This window comes from Tiliqua scincoides, chromosome 5, assembly GCF_035046505.1.
Source record: "Tiliqua scincoides isolate rTilSci1 chromosome 5, rTilSci1.hap2, whole genome shotgun sequence".
Taxonomy (NCBI): Eukaryota; Metazoa; Chordata; class Lepidosauria; order Squamata; family Scincidae; genus Tiliqua; species Tiliqua scincoides.
Window position 1 is genome coordinate 58,554,558 of NC_089825.1, and position 17,966 is coordinate 58,572,523.

A 17,966-nucleotide genomic window follows, 5' to 3' on the forward strand; every position below is an offset into this window, starting at 1 on the left:
AAGCGGTGCAAAGGAAACCTCAAATCAGACCCAAGGAAGGGGAATATCTCAGCCTTAGTTCTCCTCCTGGGTTTCCTCTCTTGTCACAGGGTGGACTGGTAGCTCCCCTGCTGGGCGATTCCAGCCAGCTGCTCTCCAGATGGCACCAGCTTCATTGGACCTATTATTATTCCCTGAGGACCACCTGGTGGCCTGCCTCTTCTGGCCATTTGCCCAACCTTAATGTACCTAGCATTCTTCCTTCTTTTCCCTGGGATCCCCTCCTCCCATCCCATTCTACAAACCAGATTCCTGGAGAAGGCCATCGCCAGCTGCAGCCTAGCTGGGCAGTGATGCTCCATGCCGATGGGGTAGGGAAGGCCGCTCCCTTTTGGTGCCAGCTTCATGGGTCTTGTTTTGGCCTTCCGGCCTCTAATTAACAGTGCACCACTGAGTACTCAACTGAGTGGCAGGTCCTTTGCAGCAACTGCTATCTCACCACCCTGCTCTCACGAGTCAGCATTTGCAGTGGGTGATCGGGTGCCAAGTATGGATAAAAGTCTCTCCTGACATTACGTTTTAAAACTTTACAACTTTTGCCCTGCATATTTAAGACATTTTCTCTTCAAGTTCCTCACTTCAGCTCTCATTACTGTCTTGCTGCATAATATGTATGTGCACACATGTGCATGAAGCTGGATACATGCCAGGAAAGCATGTCCCAGGCAGTTTTTGCTTAAGCTGATGGCAAGAGAGCATCAGCATCCCACAGGCCTTTGGGTAATAAGGTCAAATTTGGTTCAATGTAGCAACACTACCCACCACCACGCTTCCCTCAGTGCTTTAAAGAAGCCATGCACTAGGAAAATTCCACAATTCAGTCCTGCAAACAATGACTGAGATAAACAGAACCATTTATAGTCACAAAAAATGTGCCTCCAGCCTCTGACTTCCCTCACCAACTTCACTGACAACTCAATCAAGAGCCTTAGGCTAATCAGGGCACAGGGCTTAGGTGACTGAATGGGGGCCATGTGATTGAGACTTATAAAACTATGCATGGGGTAGAGCAGGGGTGGCCAAACCCCGGCCCTGGGGCCACTTGTGGCCCTCGAGGACTTGTAATATGGCCCTCAGGGAGCACCCAGTCTCCAAAGAGCTCTGGCCCTCCAGAGACTTGCTGGAGCCCTCACTGGCCTGATGCACCTGCTCTCAGCATGACAGCCCACTGTTTGACCTCTTGCGTTAGCTGTGGGACTAGGACTCCCTCCACTGCTTACTGTTTCACACCTGTGATTCAGCAGCGGCAGCAAAGGAAAGGCTGGCCTTGCTTTGTGCAAGGCCTTTTATAGGCTTTGAACTATTGCAGGACCTTCTTCATATAAGTTACATCTCTAATATATTCATTTATGTAAATTTATTCAAATTTGAAATGTAAATTAATTCTGTTTTTCCCCTGGCCCCCAACACAGTGTCAGAGTGATGATGTGGCCCCTCCTGCCAAAACGTTTGGACACCCCTGGTGTAGAGCAAGTGGATAGAGAGAAATTTTCTCTCACAACATTAAGCTAGAAGATATTTAATGAAAACTGGAAGAAGACTTACAACAGAAGAAAGTATTTTTGCACATTATCAATTTATGGAATTCATTGTCACAGGATGAGAGGATGGTGACTTGCTTAGATGCCTCAAAAGGAGATTAGACAAATTCCTGGAGGACAATTTGATAACATTTGGAAAGACTGATATCCCCATTCATGCTACCACTTGGGAAATGGTTGCATCTGCTCACCCAATGTGATTCACAATGCCAGAATGACATGCAAGACCTTATGTGGGAGAATCCTTCAAAAGTCAGAGGAGCAGACTTTTGTCTGCATTCTGAGGAATGTAAACATCAAAGTTACTGAGACATATGACGCATTCCAGATACAGAGTCTAGAAAGTTGCAGAGAGATCATGCAGACATTACTATCGCTATTATAAATAATGAACTGGAACGAAATTGTCACACTTAAGAATAATCGAACAGGGAAATAAAATAATATTCTATTTATTTCGCTTCCCTGAGAATACTTACAAATTAGTATACTTTCAGCCCATGGAAGAGCAGGTCATTGATTATCCATGTGCTTATTTGCCCATTTTACAGTCCTTTTTGTTTTCACTTGTCATGACTGAAGCTCACCTGCAAGCAGTTTGGGGACTGACAAGCTCTCAACGTGCACATACATCACATTTGTGTTTCATTTTGTAAAACAAATATTTTTCTTTTTTAAATGATCATCTGGTTTGGCGATACATGTCTACAACCGTGACGTTTGCTCAAACACTTTTATGTATTTACTAAGATTGATCTGAGACAGCATCTCCCAAAGGCAGGGAGTAAGGAGCAGCATTATAAACCTAATAGGATAATTCCATGTGTGCTGAACTTCTTGGATGAAAGGAGGAGCAAACATCTTAATAGGCTGGATGTAGCCAAAAGATCTTGCATAGCCTAAGGGGCAGTCTACGGAAGATACACATAGCTGTGCCTTATTAAGAGAGGACAAATACACTTGATCCAATGTAGCAAGACCAGCAACTATGATAGCCTTGGTCTTGTCTGGCAAGACTGGCAGATTCTGATCAATTGTTATTTGGTTTATTCTGCTGTGCCAACACAAGATCCTTGTCTGGCTTATAATACTATTAAGTTCCTGAAAGATACTGTGCCTCATCCTAAATTTTTCTTTACTAATGTAACAGCTTGTTTAGAATTAAGCCACTGTTTTAATGCCAGTGGCTATCAGATGGAATGTGGTACCTCATAATCACTCTCCAGAAATTCATGTAGGACCATTTCATAAATTAAAGGTTTCAGGACTGGATCCCGTCTTGGCAAATAGCGACTAATTGCCTAAGGAAGGAAGGAGAACAAAACAGAGTCAACATTTCATCTGAGAGAGAACCAAGCAGTTGGGGGGAGGGGAGAGTAGAGTTCCTACATTGCTATGGAAAACAGGAATTCAGTAAAATGTTTACATAGGCAATACACTCAAATAGCTCTCTCTGTAGCACGAATTCAAATAATGAAGATATTCAAATAATTGAAATTTGTGATACTATTTGTTTGAAAAATGAATACATGAGGCCTGCTTGTGTGGTCCACCAAGCAGAAAGCAGCCCATCACAGACTTAAGCTTGAGGCCTGAGGATTTGCTGCCTCCCTGGGATAGGTAAAAAGGGAAGTAGTCAAGCTGGTGAGCTGCTTACTGGGTCACAAGTTGTGCAGGCTATCCATAACACAAACAATATAACAAACTGGAAAACATCCTAGATGTCCAGTTGCCATGCTAACTAGCACTTGGGAAGTTCTCCTTCATTCCCTTCTAGAGGCACAGAAGTTTCTCCATCCTGGTCAAAACCTTCTTCCGCTAAGCACACAATCTTCTTCGTCTTATGCCACAGCTGCTGGGCCATAAAAGGGAATCAAGTGCAGTTCCTTGGTCAGCAGGAAGAAGAAAGGTCTCTCTCTCTCTCTCTCTCTCTCTGCTTGTAGTTTGTGCCAAATGTGCAGTCTATATACACAGAAATGCTGTCACTCCACCCAATTTGCCCCAGAACTCCAACCCAACATTATGGATAAATTAATGGTGCTCAATAGAGAAGTTGACTGCTCTGGAATGCAAGAGCTCGTCCAATAAAATGATTGTTGCATAAATTGTGGGGTCATGGGATTGGTTGCGGAGAACACTGAGCTCAGTGCAGGACTTCACTATCGTGCTGAGCAGATTTGGGTTCCCTCCTTGAGAGAACTTGGGACATCTCTAGAAGGGATGGAATTGCATTTAGGAACAAACTCTGGAAGACACTACATCTGCGAATGGACATCTGTGCATTTTTTTTACTCCAGAAATGAAAATGAAGCATAGGAGAATAACAGAATCAAATTATACAGAGACAATTTCGTTATTCAAAACTGAGCCCAACACATCCTGACATAGCATAGAATGGGCCAACTACCAGACACAATTCCAAGAGGTATTAAAAGTGAACTATAAATGCTGCAAGCCAAAAGGACAAAAACTAACCTGTACATACAAGCCCGAAAACCCATAATATCACATAAAACAGAACTGAGCACCCTCTGTGTAATTATGCTGGACACACATTGATGATGATGTTATTTGGCTGACTGCATCATTTTTATTAAGTCTAGCAATAGCCTAAGGTAGACCAGCAACACTGAAAGAGGTATACAAATAGCTCATGCTACCCCTGCAGTTTGCAGCCCATCATGCGGCACCTTCTGTTTTTCTGTGATCGGCTTTCAGAAAGGTGAAAACAACCAACTGTTTAGAAAGGCAGTAATTTAACAGAAAGGCTTTTTGGACAACCTACAAATATTTCTAAATTTTACAGTCTGCTGGATGGCATAAGTGGAGTCTGTCTGCTCAAGACACTCACATCCAGGAAGGAAATAAATCCAGAAGGGAGTGGTGATGGTGAAAACAGCACATCACAATTTTACCTACACCCATTTCTGAGGTCCCTTATTGGACTGAAGTGGAAGCAAACAAACCTGAGAGGTTATCATCCAATCTGGCAAAGTGCCCACCAACCCACTAAAACCCTCATAAATGGAGCTGTTGTCTCTCCCTCTATCTTTAATTCTATAAGAAGGCAGATGTTACGAGAAAGGCTGTAATGTTACAACACCTTCACATTCCCGAGCAGAATTTTACAGCTCAAAAAGCAGCAAGGGACCACCTGCCACGGGATCTTAATAATATGCCCCATTTGGCTTACTGAGTTTGAATAGGAAGACATTAAACTTGGCAAGAAAATGTGTACGTGTTATCAAAGGGCCCGTGCATAAATGTTTTCTGCTGCTCGGAAAGCAACAGTCTTTTAGCCATGTGTCATGGGCAATTTATTAACTTGGTAGGGGCCCATCTGGAGCAGGCTTGTTCCACCCCCAGGGAGGCCTCCGATTGGCTGGAGGGGGAGGGGGTTCTAGCACCCTTGTCCTCCTCCCTAGCAGAGCTGCCAAGCCTGGCCTAGGAGCAGGAGCTGTTTACCTCACAGCTCCCTGCTTCACACTGACTGCCTCTCATCCCTGGCCTTCCTGCTTTATGGAGCAAGCCCACCCCCGTTGGCCCCTCCCCTTCCTCCAGGTGGGGCAGAAAAGGCCTTTCCTCTTCCTGGCTTGTTTCCTGCAGTGTTCCTTGTTTGCCCTGCCAGCCCCCTCTGGCTGGTTGGGGTGAGCCAGCCTGCTTTGCCCCCTTCAAGGGCAGGGAAGCCTCCCCATCCTGGGCATGGGGTGCTTGCTCCAGGGTAAGTCGGGGGTCAGGGCATCTGGGAGGGGCCCCGACAAACTTAAACACTTTCTAACAAACACGACCCATTAGTGTACTTCGTTTGCTATACCAGTAATATATAGGAAGTGGCAGGATTCTCTCCTTTTACCCTGGATTTTTGCAGGGAACACTAACTCATCTATTACACTGAAACTTAATTACTTCTTGCTGCTGTCACTAATGAGAAAGGATGTACTATAGGCCTTGAGTAACGAGATCACAGAGACCCACCACGCAGTCCTCTTTTGAAGAAGGGCTTCCATGAACAAATACACATGAGAAAGATGAAAGGTAAATGTCAATATGTAGGTGGGAACTCTTCAGTTGAATCTTAGTCATCACTGACATATACGCAACATTTTTTTTTACAAGAACCAAATAATGTTTTAGACCACAGAATAGCTTTGTAACAAGTTACAAACCAACATACCTTCAGTTGTCCAATTTCTTTAAACCTATGTACTTCAAACTCCCAGAGATCTGTGTTTTTGCCAAGGATTTTCTGACATTTTCTAAGTGCAAAAAGAGAGTATGCAGAAAGAAGAAATGTTTACAGACCAAATATTCACTGCTAAAACACTGTCCTCCTATGCTTGCCAGCATCATTTGGCCATCATTTAGAAGTTTTTTGGGAATCACTTTTTGTATGGCTCCTTACTCTGAATGAGATCACCATTAAGAACGTAAGTTCAGTGACCACTATACAGAGTCCAATAGGCACATGGGCCCCTTTGGTTTCCTCCTGTACATGGAAGTCATGGGACGCCTTCCCCTTAGGAAACCCATTTGCCATGAGTAAAGAGCTACAAAGGAGAAAGTGTGGCCTCCATGAACAGGGTGTTTGAGGGCAGTGGCCCTTCATTGTTGGCATCTATGCCAAAAGTACATCAGTGTTAGTCTTGCAAGCAAGCAATCTGCACATTAGTATATTGCAACTATCATGAGGTAATCAGTACAATGTACACACAGAAGCAGCCCACACAATCAGAGGGGCATGCACAACACACTGAAGCACACAATCCAAGCAACTAAAAATACTACCGTGCTGCCAGGTCATACTCTCCAATTTCCATTAGATGGTTTATGTAGGCTAAACCAATGTCCTGGGGTAAAAGAGAGCATAATTAGTTACAGATAGTTAAAAGTAACTGCCCAAATTAGAAACATTCTTCCTCAGCCAAAGGTTTGGCTACCAAAATAGCCTAAGTGATTCGTTAAATTCAAAACCAGTACTTAGTTTATTGAGGTATCCCAATTTCCATCCCTATTCAGAAATTCAAGTTTGTTCATATATTATTAAAGCACTAAATGCTAAAAATTATTAAAACACTAAATTCTAAAAATTAATCCTAAAATCTTTTTTTTAAAAAGGAAAGACTGGGAAATGTGTTTTGTTCCTTTTCTAGCTGAAAACAAAACAAAGCAAAGCCAGTATGGGAGAATGTGAAGATCTGGCTAAGAGAAGGAACCAAGCTTAAGTCTATGTAAGACAAGGTTACCAGGGGAGCAAAGTTTAAATGAAGATGGATAGTGAAAATGTGGCTTTGATGCATGGCTTTGTGAGTGCATCACGACACCAATTCCAGATATTCAGTGACGACATGATTGCAGATCTTCCGCATTGCCAAGCTCTGTGCTGCACAGAGCTCAGCTTGGAAGTGTGTGGACTTTACAGGGAACAGTGGTTGTGAGCCACTTTGAGCACCTCCCTTGTGAATGGGCAAAGGCTGGATACAAATTTTAAATAAATAAAGCATGCAAAAGCAGCGGCATTCTTCTATGCACTTCCTAGGCAGTATATGGGAAAGTTCTTTCTCAGGGCGCAGGTTCCCTAAAGGCAATCTAGCTTCCCCTCCCCAGCTCTCTAGCGATACTTCTCTTGTTTGTGCAGATAAAATGATCCAACAGGTGGAATGCAACAGACCTGTATTTGTCTGATGCAGGAATGCAACAGACCTGCATTTGTCTGATGCAGACATGCAGACCTGCATTTGTCTGATGCAGAATGCAACAGGCATGGGGCATTAATACAAAGGACCATGCCAAGAGCTTTCAAGTGCTAAGAAAAACACAGCCATTCAGTTGTCTCTGGCCCTCAGGCCCTGCCCTCTGGCCCCGCCTCCGGGGCTTTTTTTAACAGCTTTTTTAGCTATAAAAAGTATGCTATTTCCTCCCAAAAAACCATGATTCTGAGGAGATTTGAGGATCTGTGATCAGGAGAGATTTGATCCTACAGATTGTGTACGGTTTCGGAGAAGAAGGGTCCATCCAGGGGCTGTTTTTCTCCAAGGGAACCGAGCCATCAATGTTGGTGAGGATTCATCTTGAAACTAAGCTGAAAGCCCCAGGCAGGGAAAGATGTAGGAAGAACTAAGTGAGTGTTATTCTGTTGTGTGTGTGGCACTGATTGATTAATTGACTGCCTGATTAAGCTTTTGCTTAAGAAGAAGGAGGGGCTTTCTCCATTCACTTGTTTGCTTGTGTGAGAAGAAGCTTTGGAGGAGATTTGCGGAGCTTGTTATGGAAATAAGAGAGCATAACTCTAACTTTACAAATCTAAAACTCGTTGGATTACAAATTAATCGTTTTGGAATATAAACTCTGCTTTGGAAAGGTCAGTTTCGTTTTCCTGTGGAGATCTTGGAGTGCCTGTGGAGAGGACTGGAGATCTGCATTTCTTTGTTTTGCAAATGTGGTTTATTGTTTTGAATTCCTCTTACTATCTCCTGGAAAGGAATGTGGTTGATATAGCGACAAACGTAAGCATTGGAAGCAAAACAACAGAATAAGAAGAATAGAACATCCGGGACATCTAGTGGAGTTAAAAAGACATTGCAAGGACAACAACAGGATTTGACAAGTGAAGTAAGGAGGATGATATGCTGAGGACATCTAGCGGCGTTAAAAAATATTGCAGGGCAAAGGTTTATTTGACTTAAAATTTCCTTGTGTTGGTTTTCATGGGTGAACAGTTGATTTCTTGATGATGCGATGTGATACAAGGGTAACTGATAGTGATATATGTGATAACAGATATTTGAGTTTTACAGGAAAGAAGACATAAGAAGGAAGAAAAAGGATGACAGGAAAAAGAGCGAAAGTTAGGGGCTCTCCCGCCTTGGAGTCAAGCTTGGGAAAACTAACACAAGAGGAACCGAAAGGGAAAGATTGGAAGCAGGCAATACAAGACAATATAGAAAAATTAGTGGCGATGGGACAGCAGCACACAAATCAATTTCTGCAGATTCAAGCTAGTCTGGATGTTTTAACTACACAACTAAATGATCTTTGTGTGCAACTGAAAGCTGTTAAAGGCCAAGCAGATGAGAATACACAAAAGATTAGAAAATTAGAAGAAAAGACAACAAAAGATCAATCTAGAATACTGGAGACAGAACAGAACCAATATGATGCAGAAGCAACTTTAATGGAAATTCAAATGGAGAGTGCAGCTTGAGTGGTGAGAATGCAAAATGTACCAGAACAGAAAGGGGAAGAAGATACACAACGTCGGATTGGTGATTTAATATCAGAGTGGATTGACACGCCAACAGAGATACTCATGGATCTTGATTGAGCGAGAAGAGTGAGCACTTTTTATCTAAGAAAACATGAACTACCAAGAGAAATCCATGTGAAATTCATCAGAACTTTTTACAGACATAAAATATTGAAGATCTCACAGGAAAAGGAATGGATGGTGAAGGGTAGCAAAGTGAAAATTTGGGTAGAAAAGTGAGACATGTCCCTTGGAGAGTGAGAAAGAAGAGAAAAGAATATGAAGAGCTAGCAAAATTCTTAAGAGGAAAGCAAATACCATATAGATGGCTTCTCCTGGAAGGTATGTTTTTTCAATTCCAGTCAAAGAGCTATAATATAAATTCAACAATAAAAGCATAAAATTTTTTGAGTATAGTGATGAAAGATGAGATGAGAAAAGAAGAAACTGAGGAAGAAGAAAAGAACTAGAAAGTGTAGAAATGGAGCTGGAAGAAAAGAAATCAGATGATTCAGAGATAACTGAGGAATCAAAAAGGAAGAAACTAGAGGGGCAAGGAGGCATTCACTGATAGCAACAAGAAGAAGACAAAAAGAGGTGAAAAGTAAAAAGAAACATGACGGTTGAGGGAGGATGGAGTATTTACTCTGTCAACATAAATGGCTTAAATTCACCTCAAAAACAAAAGAAAGTCTCCCTTCAATTGTAAAAGTTAAATATGGATAGGTCATAATATTACATTAGAACAATGGGAATAGATTTGGAAATATAATATAAAATTTATTAGAGCAACAAATTTTAAAGAAAATGTATATAAAATGTTTTATAGATGGTACATGACACCAGTAAAACTGGTAAAAATGAATCAGAACATATCAAAAAATTGTTGGAACTGTAAATGTGTAGAAGGGACATTTTATCATATGCGGTGGACATGTAAAAAAAATGCAAGTATATTGGAAAATGGTAAGGAATCCAATACAAGAGATCGTTGGATTTACGATACCGCTGAAACCAGAGTTAATTTTCCTTAATATTACCTTAGATATTATAGATAATGATGTGTATTTAGTTATTATGATACTAACTGCTGCAAGGATTTTATATGTTAGATACTGGAAAGATATTAAAATTCCAATGAAAGATGAATTTAATTTAATTTCTCCAATGAAAGAGAAAATAATGAATGTGGCGGAAATGGATAGGCTTACAGAGATTTTGGATCAATAGCGCAGACACAGGTAGAGCAATGGAGACCATTTTATGCTTGGTTGAAAATGAAGCTGTAGATGTATAAGATAGGGCATTTAGATGAATATATTGTATACATGATATACAGGATATGATATGATAGATAAATGATATTAAGAGGCTAAACTAGAAGAAGCACAAGATTAGAAGATATGTATTGATTGATTAGATATATTGATATATGATTGCTTGCACCCTCCAACGGTGTCTTTCTTTGTTTTTTTTGTGTTGTGTATTGAGTTTGTGTTTGTTTATATTTGTTGTTTGTTTTTATTTTGGAAAATAATAAAAAATTTTAAAAAAATACAGAGGACCGTGCCTATGTACTAAAGCACCATCGCTCACAAACACTTATAACATCAAATTCTTACCATGTTTTTATGACTTCTACCTCCTCTTTGAAATGTCCTCCATTTTTAGCTTCAATCGCATCTGACCATATTGAACTAAATTTCACTATTCTTTCTGTGGAATATGATTTCCCATTTTACTGGTTTTCCATTTGCAATCTTCTTTGTTGCTCTGAATACGTTTTTACTCTTAATGCACAATCTCACATTTCTACATCAAGATACACGACCACAGTAAAATCCAAAGTATTTGGGAAAAAGGAAAGAAACTCTAAGAAGTTAAAGACGGTGAAGTTTTTTTTTTTTGAGGGGGTGGTTGTTGTTTTGAAACATCTCTCTCTCTCTCTCTCTCTCTCTCTCTCTCTCTCTCTCTCTCAAATGTATCTTTGTTCCAGCAATTCCTTCACTAAATGCTTTGTGAGGAACATTTAATTGTAAAGGAGAAAACATCAAGAGAAGTTATGCATAGGAATAGTTAACAATTAGAAAATGTTTACAGTAGCCTTGTGGAGGGAAAAAAATGGGTGAGCCACTCCGTGACAATGCCTGAAAGCTAAAACATGCCAAAGTGATAGCCTGAATTCTTCCCTGAAAAAGAAAGAGCTATTCAGCATTCTCCCTTTATCTTTCTCAATCCTAGAAGACCACGTGAAAGAACACCACATACAACAGACAAAAGGAAAGGTGTGAGTTGCAACTTGTGCACTCATTCTGAGAGAACTACTACTTGTCCCAGGGGAAGAGCAAGTTGCTCTTCTAAGAGTTTATTTACAAATCTCTAGGATTCCAGTGGGATACTTCCGAAACTAATTTTTTTTCCTTCACAACTTTCGGTTGAAATATTACAGAGACTTGCGGCACAATCCTAGGCATATTTATTCAGAAGTTGTGTCATAGAATTAAATTGAGCTTAATTCAAGGTCAGTGTGCATAGGATTGCAGCCTCAGAGTAGTAACCCATCCAAGGACTCAATGGCTAAGAAGGTAATTGCTCAGGGCTCTTGTTCACTGGACTACAGAGCTCTTGTGCATGTCTTTCCTTCAGAAAACCAGAGTATATAGTGTATAGGTGGGGCCTCGGTATCCGTGAAGGATACATTCTCAGACCCCCCTGCAGATACCAAAATCTGTGGTTTTGGCCCCTTTAAAGCCTCCGAAGGTGACCAGAGCTGCGCTCCAGTCGCCTCCAGATAGCTTTCTGGAGCCCACAGAGGCCATGCACATCTGCCCGCAGCCTCTGTGGGTTTCAGAATGGTTGAAAAGGTCTTAAAAACACTACTTCTGGTTTCCAGAGGTAACTGGAAGTGATGTTTTTAATGCCTAAGGCATTGGGAAGCCTGGGGAAGCCATGTGAGGGAAGCTATGATCAGCTATCTAATAGCAAAAGGAGTTCTCAGCAAACTACAAAAAACAGTGCCAAGAGCCAAGCCTCCTTGGAAGTAAGCAATACCCTGAAATGGAATCCTTGACTCCTAAAGTTCAGATGGGTAAAGCAGGCTGAGGTTACTCAGTGCCAAAAAACATGCACTCAATACATGATTAGAGGCATTATCTTCTTTATGCCTTTACATGATCTTTTTAAGCCCTTGCTCAAATTCAAACCTGGGCATTCTTAACTTCAACAAGGTAAATTACCTGACTGCTTACTTCACTAGGGCTGCAATCTTATATACATTTACCTGGGAGTAAATCCAATTAAAATAAATGGGACTTTTTCTGAGTAAACACAAAGAATTGTGATCTTAGGTACATTAGCACAACAACGCTGACTGGACAGTGAGTACAACCCACTACAGGGCACACTAGTTATGATAAACATGTAACTTGGACTGAAAAAAAAAAATTGCCATGTGTCTAGAACCCCCTCTTACCTGTTGGAAACATTGAGCACATCTCCCCCATATCCTGATGTCATAATATTCAATTATTTCTCCACCTCTACTCCACATCATTTGCTTCTCTGGCAGGGGGATGGGAAACATGGTATATGACATCAAGAGGCAATTCAGCAGTAGCAGATATTACAGGTGGATCTGGGAGAAACTAGGAATATGTCCTAAACTTAGGCCCAAATCCTAACCCACTTTCCAACACTGGCATAGCTGTGCTAGTGGGACATGTGCTGCATCCTGCAGTTGGGTGTCACTTATGGAGGCCTCCTCAAAGTAAGGGAATGTTTGTTCCCTTACCTCAGAGCTGCATTGCCCTTATGTCAGTGCTGGAAAACGGGTTAAGATTGCACCCTTAATGTTTGTTTTGGCCTACGGACCCATTCGAAATACTACATTTCTCTCTGAAGAGCAGGGAGCTTTAATTTCAGACTCAAGTATTTCAACTTACCTGAATCTTGTGTTTTTTTATAGTCTTCTGACTGATCTCAGCTGCCATCAAAGCCTCCTATATAATACAATCAAAAATGATATCCAATCCAACTACTCAAAACTTCTGTACAAAGAGCTATAGAGATGCCTTTTGTTTCTTATGCCTTGTGTCTGAAAACACTAGACTGCTTAATGTCATGGTTCGATGAACAGCTTTGAATTCCTAGTCTAACAAAAGTAATTGTTAACCAAAAAGATACTACTTTGATTTCCATCTGGGTTCATTCCACATTAGTATATCACGATCAAATTTCAGAAGGATGGCACCATCTAAAGTGCAATTGCCCAAGTTACATTTCCTAACAAAAATCTGTTCAAGGAAGAGATGGGTCAAAAAGGTATCTTGATTTTCCTAGCGCTCAGCGAAAAGAGAAAGAATAAATCCCTCACTAGTAAGAAAATGATTTTTCATTATGTTTAATTTGAGGCACAGTTACTAAACTACCCCATGTGTGTAGAAATAGAGCTGGCTTCCTGCTGCCCAAAATGAAAAGTGAAAGCTTAATATGGGTTACAACACAAGCTATTCCCTCCCTATTAAACCTTAGAGGACTTTGGGTAGAATATTTCTGAAAGCCTTTAGAATCCCATGGAACAGTGTATTGTGGATGCTGTAGGACTCCCTGGACAAACACATTTGTTTCCTGGGAACAATTAACCTGCCTGCATGTTTTCAGACTAACATACCACAAACAAAAAAATGCTATAAATGAATCAGGCACAGAAATAGCTGCTCAACTCAATTAATTCACAGAATAGAGACATTCAAAGAACCTTTAACACAGGACCATGTTCTTATCTTATTGTACTGTTACGTTTTTAGTTATTTTATTGCTATATTGTACACCACTTTGAGCTCTGGGAAAAGCAGTTTATAAATCTTTTTTAAAAAATTAAACATATAGTTGCAGTAATATCTAAATGGCACGTATGATATGACATGCACCCTTTAGACCAGTGGTTCTCAAACTGTGGGTCACTACCTGATTTTTTGTGGGCCTCAGGCCACTGGCTGTGGCACCACAAGGCATTATAAGGTGTCACCTAGAAGCTGAAAGGCATTCTGGTGCATGATGATTCACCCAGGAAGGTGCAAGCATTCCTAGCTAACTAGAAGCAGGCAAGGGAGAGAAAGGTTCTTTCACCTTTGACAGAAATGGAGGTAAGTGGCAGTAACAAGTCAGGGTGGAAGTATGGCTCAGAGGACTGCTTCCTTTCCAATGTGGCTGTTGGGCGGAAGTGACACAAGTGATGTTCAGATTTGTAGTTTGCACTGCAGCCCAGACATCCTGCTAGCGGTGGTGGGCCGACTGTGCTCGGTTGCCTTGGAGTCCAACAGCATGGGCATCACCATTGGCATGGGCACTAACTGGCTACCTCTCCTCCCAGCACTTGTGCTTTTGTTGAGTGCTGCTCCCAGGAGCAGGATCAGCCCAACAGAGCTGCTACTAGTATGGGAAAGCGGAAACTTTGTTCACCATGTTGCACCCCAGAATGCCTTGTGGCTTCCTGGTCTCAGGCTGGGGTAACCCAGAAGCTGCAAGGCATTATAGGGTGCAACATGGTGGTTGTGGTCTACCAAGTGGGATGTGGAGGGGAAAAGTTTGAGAATTTCTGCTTTAGACATTATAACAAACACTGGAAGATGAGGTATGACTGGAGTGGATACAATCCTTCAAAGTCACTATGATTTATTTAACTCAATTTTTTGAGGTCAAGGTTATATGCCCTTATTTCCAAATACCTAAACCAGAGGTTCCCAAACTGGTGGGTCAAGACCCACCAGGGAACCAGAAATGGACCGCTCCCCCTTAAGGGGAATGGCCCAGGAATGGATGCCCCAACGGCACTGCAGCAATCGTGCTGCCACTGGGACCCAGTGGCATTCTACTTACCCAGAGGGTTGTGCTGGCATCCAGGAGGGGCTTCATGCCTGAAGCCCCCTCTGCAAGCCTCCCTGCAGCTCCACAGGGTTCCAATTGGCAACCGCCCCTGCCCTGCCCCTGCCAAATCTTAGCTCATTCCCAAAGTCCGAGCAGGGGTTTGGGAACTGCTGACCTAAACACTCAAAGGTCTATTCTAACACTGGCACTATTGCCTCACATGAACTTGAACTGTACTGAGAATACTGAAAAGGTTACAACATGGATAAACAAGACATTACATAAAATATTTTCATTTACATTAACAAGACTTAAGAGTAGCAAAATTTGGAACTTACTTCATATTTCTTTTTCTCAAGGAGCCATTCGATATGGTCATCTTGGTCTCGTTCTTTGGCCACAACAACGTCTCTCGGACTGATGATATAAAAAAGTGATTCACCTTCTGAATACTCTAGAAAAGATACAGAGACAGTTTCATCCATTTTCCCATTGTTGAAGCTTGGTTGTAGTCATAAGGACAAAACACGGACACGTTAACCGTCCTGCTGAAGAAAACTGTTTGGGATGCCTTATGCTTAAGAACATAAGAACATAAGAACAGCCCCACTGGATCAGGCCATAGGCCCATCTAGTCCGGCTTCCTGTATCTCACAGCGGCCCACCAAATGCCCCAGGGAGCACACCAGATAACAAGAGACCTCATCCTGGTGCCCTCCCCTACATCTGGCATTCTGACTTAACCCATTTCTAAAATCAGGAGGTTGCGCATACACATCATGGCTTGTACCCCATAATGGATTTTTCCTCCAGAAACTCGTCCAATCCCCTTTTAAAGGCGTCTAGGCTAGACGCCAGCACCACATCCTGTGGCAAGGAGTTCCACAGACCGACCACACGCTGAGTAAAGAAATATTTTCTTTTGTCTGTTTCTTTTGTCTGCTTGAGTAAATTAAAGCTGTTCACCAGCGGTTCTGCAATTCATTGTGCAGATTGCAAAACACAAACTTAAGAACATCCCCACAAACAAAACAGGAACAAAAAATTTGATTTGTTCCCAACAAACAATGAGTCTCTGCAAACATTTCCTTGTCTTCGCTATCGTTAGTAAACTGCAAACATTAATAATGGCCCAATACAAAGAGAATGGAATCAAGGGATCAATTTCTTAGCACCACTGTTCTACGTAGATCAAGAAAATATATCCATAATACATATCACTGGCAAAGCTCTCAGAATCATGCTCGATACATTTGTAGCACTTAACTCTCTGACCGTGGGTGGCATCCACAGTTTCCCTTCCTCTGGAACAGGAAACTGTGGATGCTATCTATTGCAGATGGACCTAACAACCTAATCCCACTCTTACCATTATTTGTCCCATAGGCCAATACCATTATGGAACAAAGGCTCTTAACTCAAATTGGGCACAAAACTATAACAGACAAAAAAATAAGGATGGCCAAACAACTGAAATTCTCACCTAAACGATAATCTCGACATTCATTTTCTTGGAAGCCTCTCACCGTTAATGCATCAGAAGAGATTTCTTCACAAGATTCAGGAAAAGGCTGGATTATATCCAGCCTAGGTCTGGAACAACATTCTGTTTTCTGGAAGGAAAAAAAAAATGCAGAAAAAATGCATACACTGTGTTACTGATATTTTACAACATATCCAAAACAGAGATTTGAATAGTATCATGTGCAACCAAGGTCTTCTTGCACAAACAGTTAACGAACAAACCCTGATTGGAACTGCCTTATACAGTTACCTGCATTTCCTATTTCACAAAGCCTTGTTTTCACTCTGACCGTATCTCTATAAGGTCTCCAGAAGGCATTTTGCACAGTGCTGCCACCTGAACATCTTTGCCTTGGCTAGACAGAAAGCAACTGATGAAAATGCAACAGTCCAAATGAGAAGCCACTGATGCCCCAGTTGCCTTTCTCTAATGTACTGTCTTTGGGTTGGATTCACTACTGCCAACATCCAATATAGCCCAAGAAAATATGTTGGCATCATTTCTATGGTACTGCATTATTTGTATTGAGTTTGATTTTCAATAGGCCTATTACAATGGTTCTGAATGACCTGCATCATAGGTACCACTTCGATGGGAAGATAACAGCGTTCTGTGCACTTCGGCGTTTAGTCATGCAAGCCACATGACCACGAAAAATGTCTTCGGACAACGCTGACTCCTTCAGCTTTGAGACAGAGATGAGCACTGCCCCCTAGGGTCAGATATGACTGTGAAACCTTTACCTTTTATTTACCTAACAGAAGACAAAAGAGTTCAATGCCCTCAGTACTGGGAAATCTCAATCAGGTCATCAGAAGGTCACAACTTTGTGGAAGAGGCAGAAACCATTTGTGGAATTTCAAGTTTGGGCAGAAAGTGTGCTGGGCATTTAGTAGGTGTTAATTAAACTGGAAACAGGCTAGGTAGTATTGCAGTGGCTCATGGGGTTCCTTTTTGGGAGTCTGATCTGGGATCAGCAGTAGTGCTGTCTGCTCTGTGATCTGTGAACAACGTCTGTTACGTGACACAGGTACCCCTTGCCACACGTGGCTACAAATATGATTTACTTGCGTGTACATATAACCTAATTTAGATATACATCTGAGAAGCATAACTTGTAAAAAGAGTGACAGCTCAGTAAAGGGGCAGGCTGTAGGTGACAAATTATTCTAGGTCAGGAGTCTCTAAATATTTTGGCACAAGAGCCGCATAATATAGCTGACACAGTGTTGAGGGCCAGAAAATAAATAAATAATAAATACATGGAGAACTGATGACTGAATACAATAAGTGAATGGAGGTGGAAGGAAGATGAGAACAGAGGGCAAAATTGACTTGCACAGGAAGAGGGGGGGAATGAATTTGGAAAATGCAACAAGTAACCTACGAAGAAAATCTCAAACTTTTTTCCTGCTCCGTTTGAAGTTTAACGAACATTATATTTATATTCCAAGTCTCTCAGTATCGGTATATATCGCATTCAGCTACTGGAGGTGTTGAATGTAATGCGATGTAATGGAATAATTTTTTCCCTTCATTACATTCAGAACCTCTTGTGTCTGAATGCGGTATATACCCAGAAGTGCATCTTTTTGAGTTATTTTTAGCCCTGAGACGCTGGGGAACTTCGGGGGCCGGATAAAACCCTCCCACGGGCTGGATTTGGCCCCCCGGTCAGGGTTTGGAGAGTCCAGTTTTAGGCCATAATAGTTATTCCACGTGGATTCACTTATTATCTCAAACGTTGTCTGGT

At 41.6% G+C, this 17,966-nt stretch overlaps 1 protein-coding gene across 2 annotated transcripts in view; it reads right to left on the bottom strand.

Annotated features, from left to right (window-relative positions):
* VPS41 (VPS41 subunit of HOPS complex) overlaps positions 1-17,966 on the bottom strand; it is a 134,384-nt gene that overhangs the window by 29,526 nt on the left and 86,892 nt on the right. For both annotated transcript variants that reach the window (XM_066627387.1, XM_066627386.1), the window contains exons 12-17: positions 16,172-16,301; positions 15,027-15,142; positions 12,765-12,821; positions 6,366-6,427; positions 5,755-5,836; positions 2,789-2,881 (exon numbers count right to left, since the gene is read on the bottom strand). In XM_066627387.1, the coding sequence (XP_066483484.1) occupies positions 2,789-2,881; positions 5,755-5,836; positions 6,366-6,427; positions 12,765-12,821; positions 15,027-15,142; positions 16,172-16,301 (540 nt within the window). The remainder of the gene's footprint in view (positions 1-2,788; positions 2,882-5,754; positions 5,837-6,365; positions 6,428-12,764; positions 12,822-15,026; positions 15,143-16,171; positions 16,302-17,966) is intronic.